The sequence below is a fragment of the Canis lupus genome, chromosome 10, assembly GCF_048164855.1.
Source record: "Canis lupus baileyi chromosome 10, mCanLup2.hap1, whole genome shotgun sequence".
Lineage (NCBI taxonomy): Eukaryota > Metazoa > Chordata > Mammalia > Carnivora > Canidae > Canis > Canis lupus.
Window position 1 is genome coordinate 40,010,382 of NC_132847.1, and position 14,116 is coordinate 40,024,497.

Here is a 14,116-nt window from a genome sequence, read left to right on the forward strand (position 1 = left end):
ATGTCTCCAGTAGGAGACCAGTATCCTCTATCCTCACCAGCAGGCTCTATCCTCACCAGCAGGCTGCCCATTAAAGGCAACACTGCCCTTGCCCCAAGGACAGAATCTAGCCCCAGTTCAGAAAAGCACAGGACCAAAGGCCAAGCCCTTTGACTCTTCCAGCCTTGACCCCCATTTGCCAGGATTTGATATTATAAACATACCCTGGATACACACCCAAGAGCTCTGAGTAAACTTTTTGAGCTAGACCAGCAGGCTGGGTGGTACGAGGAATGGAGCTTTCTGCTCCCCAGAGACCTGTGAATTGATGCCACAGATTTTCTGTCTCCTAACTCACTCAGAGCTCAGCCTGCTACAGAGCCTCCTATGCAGACTCTCTTAGAAGGCTTGTTCTGAACCGGGGCTTGTTTACCAGCATGGCAACCACAGGGAAACCTAAAGGATTAAGGCTGTCCCCTTGTCTTAGCCTACTGAGGCTGCTATTACAAATTATCCATGGACTAGGTGGCTTAAATGTCTGAAATGTATTTCTCATCTTACTGGAGGCTGAGAAGTCCGAGCTCAATGCAGGTCCTGCTGAGAGCTCTTTTCCTGGATTGCAGCCAGTCATGTGTACTGACTGAGAGAGAGAGAGAGAGAGAGAGAAAGAGAGGAGAAGGGGAGGAGAGAGGGGAGAGAGGAGAGAGGAGAGGGCGCACTAGCTTTCTGGTCTCTTCTTACGAGGGCACTGATCCCATCATGACAACCCCGCCTTCATGACCTTACCTAAACCTAATTACCTCCAAATACTGTACCATTAGAGGTGGTTAGCACTTCAACACAGGAGTTTGGGGAGGAACACATTCAAGCAGTGACACCCCTAGAGGACAGAGCCCAGCTTCCAAAGACAGATACTCAGTCCTAACTCTGCGCACCCTTCCCAGCTCTCTCCCACAGACAACAAAGATGGACTGAGGAAAGAGCCGACTACTTTCTTTTTGTCTCTTTCTTTTGTCTCTTTTTCTGTGGTGCTACTGACCACAGCTCTCTGTTCTCTCGTTCTAAGAAAGCACAAAGGCTCCAAAAAATACAGGCATGTTCTCTATGTATCATGTCAATTCTGGTATGGTTCCAGCAGCTTTCATTTGTCTAGTTCATACTAGACAAGATACTAATAGTTTGTAGCTTTTAACTTTTTACTAAAGTGTAATATCTGTATAGAAAAGGATACATATCATAAAGGTGCCAAGCCCCCCCAAACCAGCCCTCGGGTCAAGAACCAGAGAATTACCAGAGACCAAGAGCCTCATCCCCACCTACTGACAACTCCTCCCTGTTTGTCCTTCCCTCTCACAGGAGTCACCTTCCTGGCTGCTAACAGCACAGATTGATGTTCTCTTATCAGTTTTTGTTTTTCACTTACAGAAATGAGATCATACAGAATGTAGTCTTTTGTGTCTAGCTTTTCTTAGTGCTTATTTCATGTGGTTGTCAGGTTCTTAGGCTTATCCAAGCTTTCTCCAAAGAACTTGGGTACTTTCCTTCCACCTTGGCAAGTGCCCTTTACCAGTTGCCCCCTTCCTGTGCTGTGAATTGGCCTCTCTTCCTACCTCATCAGTGTGAGTTTTAAAAGGTAAAAGACCTCCAGACAACAGAGACGTCACAGGCATTATTTAGTGTGGCCAGAGGATGGTGGAGATGCCCAGGCAGATGCTTCCTGGAGAGGAGCCCCGGGGACGGTCCGCCGAGTGGCTCTAACTCTCCAGAGTCACCTGAATGTGTTTAGCTGATGAGTTTATATAAAAAAATATATGTATATATTTTTTTCCTTCCTAGGTGTGCCTGAAGCCGAAGTCACTTGGTTCAGGAATAAAAGCAAACTGGGCTCGCCTCACCATGTGCATGAGGGCTCCTTGCTGCTCACAGATGTGTCCCCCTCTGATCAGGGCCTGTACTCCTGCAGGGCAGCCAATCTGCATGGAGAGCTGACCGAGAACACGCAGCTGCTGCTCCTAGGTAAACAGCTCGAGGGCCACTGCCCAACCCACACTCCACTTCCCTTTTCCCCTAATCCAGTGAAGTACACAAAAGCAATATCCCTTCCCTTCTTCCCACATGAGGGCCTTCCAGTAGGAAAAACACAAACTTGGGGGCCGGGCAGATGTCATTTTGAACACCGGCTCTAATGTTTATTCACCACGTGACCTTGGGCGACTCACTTAGCTTTACTAAGCCCTAGAAGCTGGCCTTGATGTGGACGCATGACAAGGATCCCCTATCTAAGGGGAGGCAGTTGTTAGAGCTAAAGAAGTTATTTTTAATTCCTTCTGTGTTAGGGACTTCTTTGAAAATCAGATGAAAGTTATAGATCATCCCCCTCCAGAAAAACTCATACATACAAAATTTTTCATATAATTTCATAAAGTTCATAGTCCAGCCCACCTAAAGTCTACACAGGCAATTGAATTTAAAATTAAATTCAAAAAAATAATAAAAATAAAAATCCACACAGGCACTCCCCTGACTTAGTCCATTCAGGCTGCTAAAACAAATACCACAAACTGGGTAGCTTATAACAAGAGAATTTTATTTCTCGCAACTCTCAGGGCTAGAAGTCCAGGATCAGGATGCCAACATGGCCAGTTCTGGTAAAGCCCCTATTCTGGGTGCAGACTGCTGGCTTCTTGCTGTGTCTTCCCATAGCAGAAGGAACAAGCCAGCTCCCTGGGGTCTCATTTATTGGGCACTGATTGCAATCGTGAAGGCTCTGCTTCATCTCCCAAAGGCCCCATCACCTTGGGGGGTTAGGACTTCACATATAAATTTGAAGGGACATAAACATTCAAAATATAGTACCCTCAAATATAAGAACCCTTGACTAAAGAGTCCAACGCAATTCTTGGCATAACATAGATTTTAGAAATAACAACCACTGGGACACCATCCAGTATTCAGTGTTGCCCAGTGCTGGACTCAGCCGTGTAGGGACAGTAATCCTTTTATCCCCTGGAATAGGGACCCTGGGCTTATCTTCCCCCACAGAGTCTGGAACTTTTGGGATGTAGTAAAAAAAATCTTGTTTTTGTCTTACCTTTTTTTTTTTTAAGCAACAATTAGATCCCTCATGTTAGTTTTCTCACTAAGAGAAAGCTATCATTCTAAGAAAAAAAAAAAAAAAGAGGAAACTGTGAGCAATATGAAGAATCACACGCCATACATACATACACATACATACATTACAGACCTCCTCGGGGAAAAATAATTAAACTTTGGACTTGTATTTCTATACCCCCAATTGATGATAGACCAAAGCCTAGGGTCCCTAGCCCCTGCCCACTCAGGTTTCAGAGAGGCCCAGGTGGGTTTTCATCTCACCAGTGGCTGCATAAACCTCCAGTCATCTTAGAAAGCCACAGAAAAGCAGCTCAGTGAAGGACGTCATTTGTTCTGTGTTGGGTTGCATCTGGCTGAGCTGTGTGCGAGTCTGAAGCCCGGATCCTGGGGCCCGGACACTGTTGCCCCACACTGAGCTATGGTGCTTACTGTAGGCTTTTCCTCCATAATAAGCCTTGCTTGGTGCCTGCACTGACAGAGATGAAAGCCCAGGATGTGCAGTTGCTACTGTAGCTCTGTCAATGAAGTGCGCACGATCTGCCAGCCAGCTCTTGCAGGGCTGCAACTGTAAAACAGCGTGACTGTGAACACGGAGCTAGACGAGCATGACGCCTTCCCCTTTTCATCAAATGTGATGCAAAAAAAAAAAAAAAATCTGTGGTTTGACTCTTAAGTTTAGGGCTTTTCTTCATCAGAAGCCATGGTTTATTAAGCCGAGTATTTTTAGTTTTCTAGATGCCTTATGAACACAGAAATAATCTTTTCTTGTATTTTAATCAGCCAAAAATGTTGCTTAATTTTTAAAGACGGACTTCATGTATAAAACAGGTTTCACACCAAGCTCTCCAACTTAACCCGTGGCATGGAGACTTGAAATGTAATGAGACTTTCATTCCTTTATTCCTGTAGCCATTGAATGAATATTCATTACATATTGCCTCTACGTTTCATCTCAAGCATTAGGATAAATTTAAGAGGTGACCTCTGACCTTGGGGAATTTACAGTTTCCCCTGGAAGATCAAATGGGCATACACCAAAGAAAAACAATATGATTAATGCTCTAAGGGCATTAGGAGAGGCTGACATTTGGCCCAAGAAGATTTGATGGTTTTGAAAATGGGACATAGCCTCCCTTTTTGGCTTTTAGGAAATAAGCAAAGGTTTTCTTGAGTTTAATGTTCTTTTTTTAAGATTTTTTATTTATTTGAGAGAGAGAGAGAGCACAAGTGGGAAGGGCAGAGGGAGGGAGAGAAACTCAAGCAGACTCCCCACTGAGCAGGGAGCTTGACAAGGAGCTGGATCCCACGACCCCAAGATCATGACCTGAACTGAAACAAGTGCTGACACTTAACCGACTGACCACTCAAGCATCCCTTCAATTAAAATTCTTGAGGGAATATTCTGTATTCAATTACAGTATTCTCAAGACAGTATTAAAAAAATGAGTGATGGGCATTAAGGAAGGCACTTACTGGGATGAGCACTGGGTCTTGTGTATATGTAATGAATCACAGAATTCTCCTAAAACCAGTAATGCACTGTATGTTAGCTAACTTGAATTTAAATTTTAAAAATTAATTAATTAAGTTTTTAAAAAATAAAAAGGGTGAGAAGAGAGTCTAGGTTGGAGTAAACTGCTACCATCAGTTCCTAAAATCTTGGTATTTGAGAGTAGAAATAGATCTGGGAAATGATGAATTTCCTCATCCTCTTATAGACAAGGAAACAGGTTCTGAGGAATTAAGTGACTTGCCCAAGCTAATGAATGACAGAGCCACAGCTCAAACAGAGGGTCCCTGGGCCCAGACATGATGTTTTCACCCTATACCATATAAAGAATATTTTTAAATTATATATAACATATATAATGTCTTTATAATTTTTAAACGTATATGTATTAAAATCTCAAGCTCATCATTGTTTTCTGTATGCAGTGGTCTTTTGCAGTCAAGGCAGAGTAGATGGAAGGTATATTTTTTAAGATTTATTTATTTATTCATGAGAGACACACAGAGAGATGCAGAGACACAGGCAGAGGAAGACACAGGCTCTCCATAGGGAGCCAGCTGTGGAATTCGATTCCAGAACCCCAAGATCACAACCTAAACGGAAGGGAGACATTCAACCACTGAGCCACCCAGGCATCCCAACAGAAAGTATATTTCTGAAGCAGACTCGGAAGTCATCATGACTTATTTGCCACCCTTAACAAGTATCTGCAAGTATCTGACAGGGAGACAGACACATAAGAGGTCCTCACTGAACACTGATGATATGACCATCAGTTGAAGAAATATTCCTGCTTCCCCTAAGATTCCAACAAGTCTCTAGAGAAAAAGATGGGAGCCTGCCTTGTGAGACATGGGAAGCCCAGGCAACAGGATTCTCCTTTTCCCAGAGAATCTGGAATCCTCTCACTACCAGGTTCCCTCTTTATTTGTCCAGTGAAAATGATAAGCCACTATAATTCCCATTTTTGTCACTTTGGGCTCTGATTAACCAGACCCTTGATGACTTCAGCCCTACTACTCCTTCTAAGATTTGGAAGAAAAAGTCATCCCTGTCCTGCTTATCTGGTCCTACCTGAGCATAAAATCCAGACCACTAAGCAGATTAACTTCATCAACTTCACAAATAAACCTTTTTCTTTGTAGAAAATGCCACTCATTGAGTAAGAAATTTCTGGGTCACCCAGATGGTGCAGTCGATTAAGTACCTGATTCTTTATTTTGGCTCAGGTCATGATCTCAGTCGGGGTCATGAGATTGAGCCCCATGTTGGGCTCTGTGCAGGGCATGAAGTCTGCTTTAGGTTCTCTCTATCCCTCTCTTTTTCCGTGTGCCTCTCTCTCCACCCTCACACGTGTACATGCTCTCTCTCTCTAAAATAAAAAATTCCTATGGTGATGTATCCATATCTGTGGGGATAATAAAGTGCTCTAAAGGATGCCATAAGAGTTAAATGGAAAAAGAAATGAAAACTATTTAACACAAGACTTGGCATATAATAAATGCTGAAGAAGTGTTGGCTTTTAAAAGTATTTTTATAATATGGTTTAATTTGCCTACACATTTATAGGGACCCAGTGGTCCTGTGGTATAAAGTGGTATACAGTAAGGAACTCCTAAAATCAACACGCCTGATTCTTATTACTGATCTTATTGGTTTGGGCATCAAATATTAAGCTTGAAATTCAGACTCATCTTAATAGGCACACCTTCTCTGTGGGAAAAAAACAATGCTGAATGGCAACCATAACAATGCCTGCCTTACACACATGCCCACCTCTCCTTCCCCACTTAATACAGCCTTCATGCTTTAATCTGCCTGACTCCCCATCTACCTTCCCATAGATCCCCCCCAAGTCCCCACGCAGTTGGAAGACATCAGGGCATTGCTTTCAGCCACTGGACCGAACCTTCCTTCAGTGCTGACATCTCCTCTGGGAGCACAGCTGGTCCTGGATCCTGGGAATTCCGCTCTCGTTGGTGAGTCCAGATCTCTGGAACATTGGGCAGAAATCCAGGGCTGGACAGGATTTATGGATGGGTGACTGCTTGCAGGTGGGGGGGAGAGAGCAGTAGGGGGTGGCCAACAGGAAATCACTAAATTGCCTACAGAATCCAGACTCACCAGTGGAAACTTGGCTGACTTTCCATGTGAGGTGAGTGCAGACCTTAGTCTGGACTCAAGTTTGTCTAGATTCCAACATGGCTCCTTTCTGAATCCTCCTGGGTTAATGCCACAGTCCAGATCCTCTCAATCAGATTGACTCACTGAACAGTAAGTAAAGAGCAAAGCAGTAAAAATACCTCCTCTATCTGCTCTCCCCTTGCCACCCCTACCCCCAGAATGCCCCCATGACCTTCTCACAACTAAGCTAGAGCTATAACCAGCTCTCGAGAGAAAGCTAGATAATTCTAGATTTAGGCTAGCTTCCTATATCCAGGGCCTGAAACCAACCCAGATGGACTCCTCAAGCAAGTGTTTAAATAACTTTACCAAGTACAGCTTCCCTGGCATCTGTCAATGGGAACTTTCACCAAGTTATTGTCCACATGGCTGGTGCTCACTGGTAGCAGAGAGAGGTTTGCAGGAGCATCCATGTCCTGATACCTTCACACCAGAATCATGGAGATGCCACAGAACCCTCAAGGTGAAAGAGAATAATTATCTGCCTTCAAAGGCCTGGAAACAAAAACCAGTCTACAAAATGGAGAAAATCTTCATGCTAACTCTTTGTGGTGCCAAATGTTAGTAATGGTAACTAAAATTATTCCCTTGGCTCAAAGCTAAAAGTTTCTCTTTTCTCTTCCCCATCACCCAGCAAAGAGCAAGAGGCAAAAAGGTACTAGTCATACTGGTGAATACTTATCAACATGGCCACAAGGATTGGCATCTCTCGGATTACAAACAGAAAGATTAACTTCAGTTTTCATTATCATCTAAAATTAAGAATGCTCATAGTATATGAGCATAAGCTTATAATTTCTCTATTTCTGATCTGATCCTAAAAATAAGGCACATATAATGACAAGTAGACCTACTCCATCTCCCATAACTTAAACAAACTTGGCGTTGAGTTTTTTCTACATCATGTTAATCAGAATTCATAGAAGTTTCAAACTGCGGTTTGTTTGTTTGTTTTTGGCTTATAAATGGTAAATTTATTCCAAATTAAGTGTGAGCATTGTAAACTTTTATTTTAGACTCATCACTATGAGAAATTGTAATAAATATTAATCATAGCCCAGTCACTAACAGAATGTGCAGCAATTGTTTATTTTCAAGTTCGGTAACTCTTGGGTCATTCAGGTGCCATTCAGCATGCTGGAAAAATTAACCTGCTCATATTTTTTCCATGATAGTTTTACTTTCTTTTGCCCTTATTCTGGAATAATATTTTGTCTTATTGTAGCCATGAGCAATAAGAATTTATTGTGCTTTATGCCACTGCATTCCATCACTAGTTTATAGTGCTTTGTTACCTTAGACTGGTATTTAAATCTAACAGTTGAGAGACATCATAATACCCTAGTTCACATCCAGACTGCTCCATTTTAATGCAACAGTGAGTCGGTAACCATAAAGTCTCTGAATGCAACTGCTTGGGCAACATGGACTCTAGTGGTAAATGTTGATGCTTCACCAGCACTGTAGAAGTAGGAGGGATCTACATGGAATTGTGGAGATGAGTTAAGAAATGATGCCAAGTATCAAGACTCTAAGAAGTTAGTCATTTGAAACAGACCAGGGCCTAACTAATGCTTTGGAGCTGAGCACAAAAGGTTGGGTGGGATTCACATATGCAGCAAGGAAGGGAAATAGGCATTGAGGGAATAGAAGGTACCATCAGCCTGGTGTTGATAATGTGTGGGATATATATCAGGCATCTGTGCAGAAAGAACTATAAAATAGCACTGCTTTAAAAGTGATGATGGGCAGTTAAACTGTGTTAGAAACTAGTCATTTGAAGGAACAAGGCTTGGCCAGAGCTTGTCCACTCCAATTGAGCTTGAACCCTCACCCCAAGAATTCTAATACCCTCCTCCATCTTGAGCCTCCCCAGCTATTGATTCATCCTGATATGGTAGTCTGGTTGCTCTTTTTGGACTGGTTCCCATGCCTGGCTCCTGTTGGTAGCCCTTTTACACCATGTTGCCTGCTCTGGGTACAAAAATAGGTCAGGGAGGCAAGTCTGTGTAGGGTTGCTGAGAGCTTAGAATGGTAAGCAGTGTCAAAATGTGGAGGACCTTGATTATTAGACTGGAGAAATAGATTTACTATGTGGGACAGATCTTTAGGGAGTTTTTAAGTAGGAGAATGATATAGTAAAAGTAATATTTGAAAGAATTAATCTGGTATTCTGTAAGAGTAATCAATAGCAGGAGAAATTTAAGGAAGAAGCCCTATTTTGAGCCTAACGATGTTCTAGACCAGGGTGAAAATAGGTGGCCATGATACTGTTAATTGCCCCTTCCACAACCCATACATCTCCAATCAATCATACTATCTTTTCATTTAGCCCACATGCTGCCTTGGAATTTATTCTAACATTCCCACCAAGCATGGTGGCAGTCAATATATAGGATAAAAGCCATTTGCCAATCCTGTTGTGGCCAGTAAATAGTGACATTCCTGTGTATTCTCCCATTGATGAGATTAGTTCTCGGAATCTGTTGGCTGTGACAGATTCAGAGAACTTCATGATTCTGTGGCACAGGTAGGGATAATAACTCATGGACCTTGATTCTCATGTTTTCGTGGAAAAGAGAAAAGAAGGGAGATCGGCATTTTTTTAAAGCCATATATTAAAGCTAACTCTTCTCTGTTAAGACCCAGGTGTTGAGATTCCCATTATGTGATTTTATTCCAGAAATGACTGTTTTAGTTGACAGACATTCTGGCATTGATTTCACTTCAAGCCATTGTGGGAACTTTCAATAAGGAATGTACATCGAGCAACACAGGCATAGAGCCCTGTAGGCCTCACTTTCCATAACTGTAAGTGAAATCTTGGGACCAGGGAATCCATTTTTGCTCTCACACCCTTTGCTGTATGACACAGACATGGAATATAGCCAGTGGAGGCTCAACTAAGCAGAGTGGACCCAACCTAACCATTTCCATTTTCCTAGACAAGATGGGTGCTAATTTTCTGTCTGTATTTTACAGATTTTCTTCCTGCTGGGAGGCCTGAACTGTGCCAACTGCTATAGAGGGCAAGGTCCATGCCACCTTCCTTTCATGGTCTGAGTCTAGGTCCCAGGGCTCCAATTTTAGAGCAGCAGTATCTCAGGCCTCCCCATAAACCTACACACTTTTGCAGCCTTCTGTTCAATTTTGGGGGTTCTCTAAGACTCAAAATTAATGACTCACAGTATCATTTATAGGGCATTAGCATTAGTATTATGCAAAAACTAATGTTTGCTAGTCATTTGCATTCATTTATGAGTTGCCTGTCAGTTCCTTTGTTCATTTATTGATAGGTATTTATCTTATTTTAATGATTTATAAGATACAATACATATTTATATATGTTGGACATACATTTGACACAAAAGGTTTTTAACAGCCTAAGAAATAATTGGCGTTGGCATAAATGAGTAACATATATTTAAAGTCTAAAGTTTGATGTTCTAATACATGGATACACCTATGAAACCATCACTACAGTCAATGTAATGAACATATTCATCATCCGCAAAAGTTACCTCAATGCCCTTTTATAAAATCATGCCTTGGGGCACTGGGTGAATCAGTGGTTGAGCATCTGCCTTTGGCTCAGGTCGTGATCCCAGAGGTCCTGGGATCGAGTCCCACATCAGGCTCCCCACAGAGAGCCTGCTTCTCCCTCTGCCTATGTCTCTGCCTCTCTCTGTATGTCTTTCATAAATAAATAAATAAATAAATAAATAAATAAATAAATAAATAAATAACTTTTTTTAAAAAATCATGCCTTCACACTCTTGCCCCACCACATGTCTACCCCCCAGCAACCATCAATCTGCTTTCAGCATAGATAAATTAGATTAGATTTCTAGAATGTCTTATACAAGGACTCATACTTTGGGAGGAATGGCTTCTTTCACTCAGGATAATTATTTTGGCATTCATCCATATTGTAACGTGCGTCAACAGTGCATGTTCCTATCAACTAATGTTCCATTGTAGAGATGGACTACAGTTTGTTTAATCACCTACTTGTTGAGGGATAGAATGGTCATTTCCAGTTTCTGGTTGTTACAAAAGAAGTTGCTATAGTTATTCATCTACTCATCTTTGTATGGACTTACACTTTCATTTCTCTTGATTAAACACCTAGAAGTGACATGGCTGGATCACATAATAGGTGTTTGTTTAACATTTTAAGAAACAGCCAGACTGTTTTCCAAACAGTCTTCCAGACTTTTTCCAAAGTAGTTGGATTACTTTACATTCCCACCAGCAGTGTCTGACAGTTTAGTTTCTCCACATTCTCAAAAGTACTTGCTACAGTCAGTCTTTTTAATTTTAGACATTCTGTTAGGTCTGCAGTGGTTTCTTTTTGTGATTTTATTTTGTGTTTTCCTGATAAGTAATAGTGTTGAGCATCTTTTCCTGTGCTATTTGCCATCCTGATTTCTCGTTGGGTGAAGTGTCTATTCAATTTTTCCCTGTTTTTTTAAATTGGGTTGTTTGTTTACATATTGAATTTTGATAGTTCTCTATATACTTTAAATTCAAGTCTTTTATCAGATAAATAAATTTCCAAATATTTTGTCCCAGTCAGTGGTTGTCTTTTTACTCTTTTAGTGTCTTTCAAAAAGCAGAATATTTTAATTTTGATGAAGTTCAACCTATTCATTCTTTTCTTTTATAGGTGGTTCTTTTGCTATTGTATTCAGGAAATTTTGCCTACTCCAAGGTACCAAAGATCTTCTCTCATGTTTTCTTCCAGAGGCTTTATATCCATATTGTATAGATTTAGGTTTAACAGTTAGGTCTATCATTTCCTTTGAGTTTGTTTTTACCTAAGATGTGAGGTATATATTGAAGTTCATTCTTATGCATATGGTTACCCAAAGTGTTCCACTACCATTTGTTGAAAAGGTTATTCTTTCTCCACTGAATTGCCTTGGCACCTTTGTGGAAAATCAGTTGTCATTATATGTGTGGGTATATTTCCAGACCATTCTGTTTCAGTGATATATTTGTCTCTTTACACCAATACCACACATATTTATAGTCTCTATACACCAATACCACATTCTGCCCAACAACTTATGAATCATGAGGCTTTCCAGCCTGGCTGATAGGAACAGGTGCTATTCTGTACCTCTGTGAGCACCAGAAACTGCTACCTCTAATTCTTTCCCTTTTTTCTGCCTCTGATAGTCCTTTACATGCATACACAGATGGGTGTTTTACTGAATACTCAAGGGGGATCTTCTGCAGATTTTAGGAATTCATTTATTCATTTCCTGTCTCTGTGCATTCCTCTCTTCTCTGATACTCCTTTCTGTAAGCTGGAGTCACCTTGTCCTCCCTGTGCATTCAGGTCCCTCTCCTAAACTCATGAGTCCACTGGGCACCACCTGGGTTTCCCTGTGTTGCAGCCTGGAAGCTCTCAAGGCACTGAGCTGCAGCAGCATTATTCTGTTTCCTATTTCTTAGGGAAGTGTCCTTCACTGCCTAATGTCCAGTGTCTTGAAAACCATTGCTGCTTATACTTTGTTCATTTTTTTATTATTTTAAGCAGAAAAGCAAATTTAGTCTCTTACTCCATTTTGAAACAGGCATACAGATATGTGTATATATATGTGTGTATATATACATATAAATTATATATACACACACATAAATATGATGTGTATGTTTTATATTTGCCTAGACTAAGCTGATACCCAGATTTGGCAATCACATTCTAGAATTATTACATAAACACTTTTAAGAGATAATGCCCGGGTGGCAAACTATAATCCCCGGGCCAAATCTAGATCACCACTTATTTTGGTAAATAAAATTTTATTGGCATACAGCCATACCCATTTATTTACCTATGTATTGTCTATGACTTCTTTCACTCCATAATGGGAGAGTCAAATACTTGTGACAGAAACCATATGGCCCAGGAGCCTAAAATATTTCCTTTCTAGTCCTTTACAGAAAATGCTTGCTAATCACTAATCCATCCACTTCATTATGTAAAAGGATACCAAGGTCTACAGTGGTGATCACACATCTGTTTCTGAGGAGGACCATACTCAGCCCCGTACTACTCTGTCCTCTATCCTGTCACCAGATTAGGCTTTCTCCATGAAGTAAAAGAGCCTAAAAGAAAAATGCAATGCAACAAACCTAATTTATAGTAGTAGAGATCTTTCTCAGGAAGATCAAGAAAGAGAAAATCTGGATTATAAATATCCCTAGATTTTTTTCAAAATTAGATGACCTTGGGTGCTTCCAGGAACAAAACACACAATTATATATGGCTTACAAAAAACAGTTCAGTCTCTTATCTCAGCCTATATTATTTAGATCCAGAACCTATTAGGATGTCTCTCAGAATATATCCACAGGATTTGGTCTCCCCCCTTATATTTAGTCCCAAACTCTCCTTCCTCATGAGTGAGCAAGCCGTGATGCCCCAGTCAGAGGGACTCCTGGCTTCTGTATCAGAACCTCATGTCATGCTAGTGCCCCCAGAGAACCAAACAGCCCAAACCTTTCCTTGTCCCTTGTGATTTACCAAGAAGAGAGAGATTCAGGCATTCAAAGCTGGGTTTGCAAAGTAAAGTTTTTCCATGAAAGAAGTTATTGTGCCTGGCCCCTCTCCCCAGCCGGGAGCTCAAGGGTCACAGCCAACACACACAGCAGCCTCTCAGCAGCATCAGCAGGCTCCCCACAGTCCTGCATGGTAACAGTTCCACTTCTCAGAGCCCTTTCAGTCCTGGAGAAGCGAGGCAGTGAGGCCAAGGCCCACACACCACAGCCAGGTGGTGGTGTTTTCCTTCTGACCACCTGAAATGGGCAGCCTGCACATTTTCTTTCTCTATCCATTTGAAGTGTTGAGAATTGCACAGCATGGCTGGTATCAATGTAGTTCCTACAAATCATACCACACCAATGAAGGAGCTGTGGCTAGAATATGTAGGACCCAGGTCTGGAGTCTAAGGTGGAATTTATAATCATTGTTCTCATGTAAACTCCTCAGGGTAGGAAGATATTTCAGAAAACAGTTGAATAAATATTAATGTTCAGAGTTGAAAGCCTTAGTAAAGGGCCTAAGTAGCCAGTACCTCAAAGATAGATCAGTTTGCTCATTGAATAAATATTTATTGAGTGTCTATTATGTGCTAGACACTATGCTAGGGCCAGGAATAACAGTAAATAAGATAGACAAACCTAGCTGTCATTCACTCACTCAAAAAAAAAATTATTGAGCACTTACCATGCATTAGGCACTGGCCTAGATCTGAAGATACAATAATGACCAAGCACCCTGCCCTTGGGTGGTTTGAATTCTGGTGGAGGCACTTT

At 41.4% G+C, this 14,116-nt stretch overlaps 1 protein-coding gene across 4 annotated transcripts in view; it reads left to right on the plus strand.

Moving 5' to 3' along the window:
* ADAMTSL1 (ADAMTS like 1) overlaps positions 1 to 14,116 on the plus strand; it is an 872,407-nt gene that overhangs the window by 792,170 nt on the left and 66,121 nt on the right. For all 4 annotated transcript variants that reach the window (XM_072841474.1, XM_072841475.1, XM_072841477.1 and 1 more), the window contains 2 exons: positions 1,816 to 1,995; positions 6,448 to 6,582. In XM_072841474.1, coding sequence (XP_072697575.1) covers positions 1,816 to 1,995; positions 6,448 to 6,582 — 315 coding nt within the window. The remainder of the gene's footprint in view (positions 1 to 1,815; positions 1,996 to 6,447; positions 6,583 to 14,116) is intronic.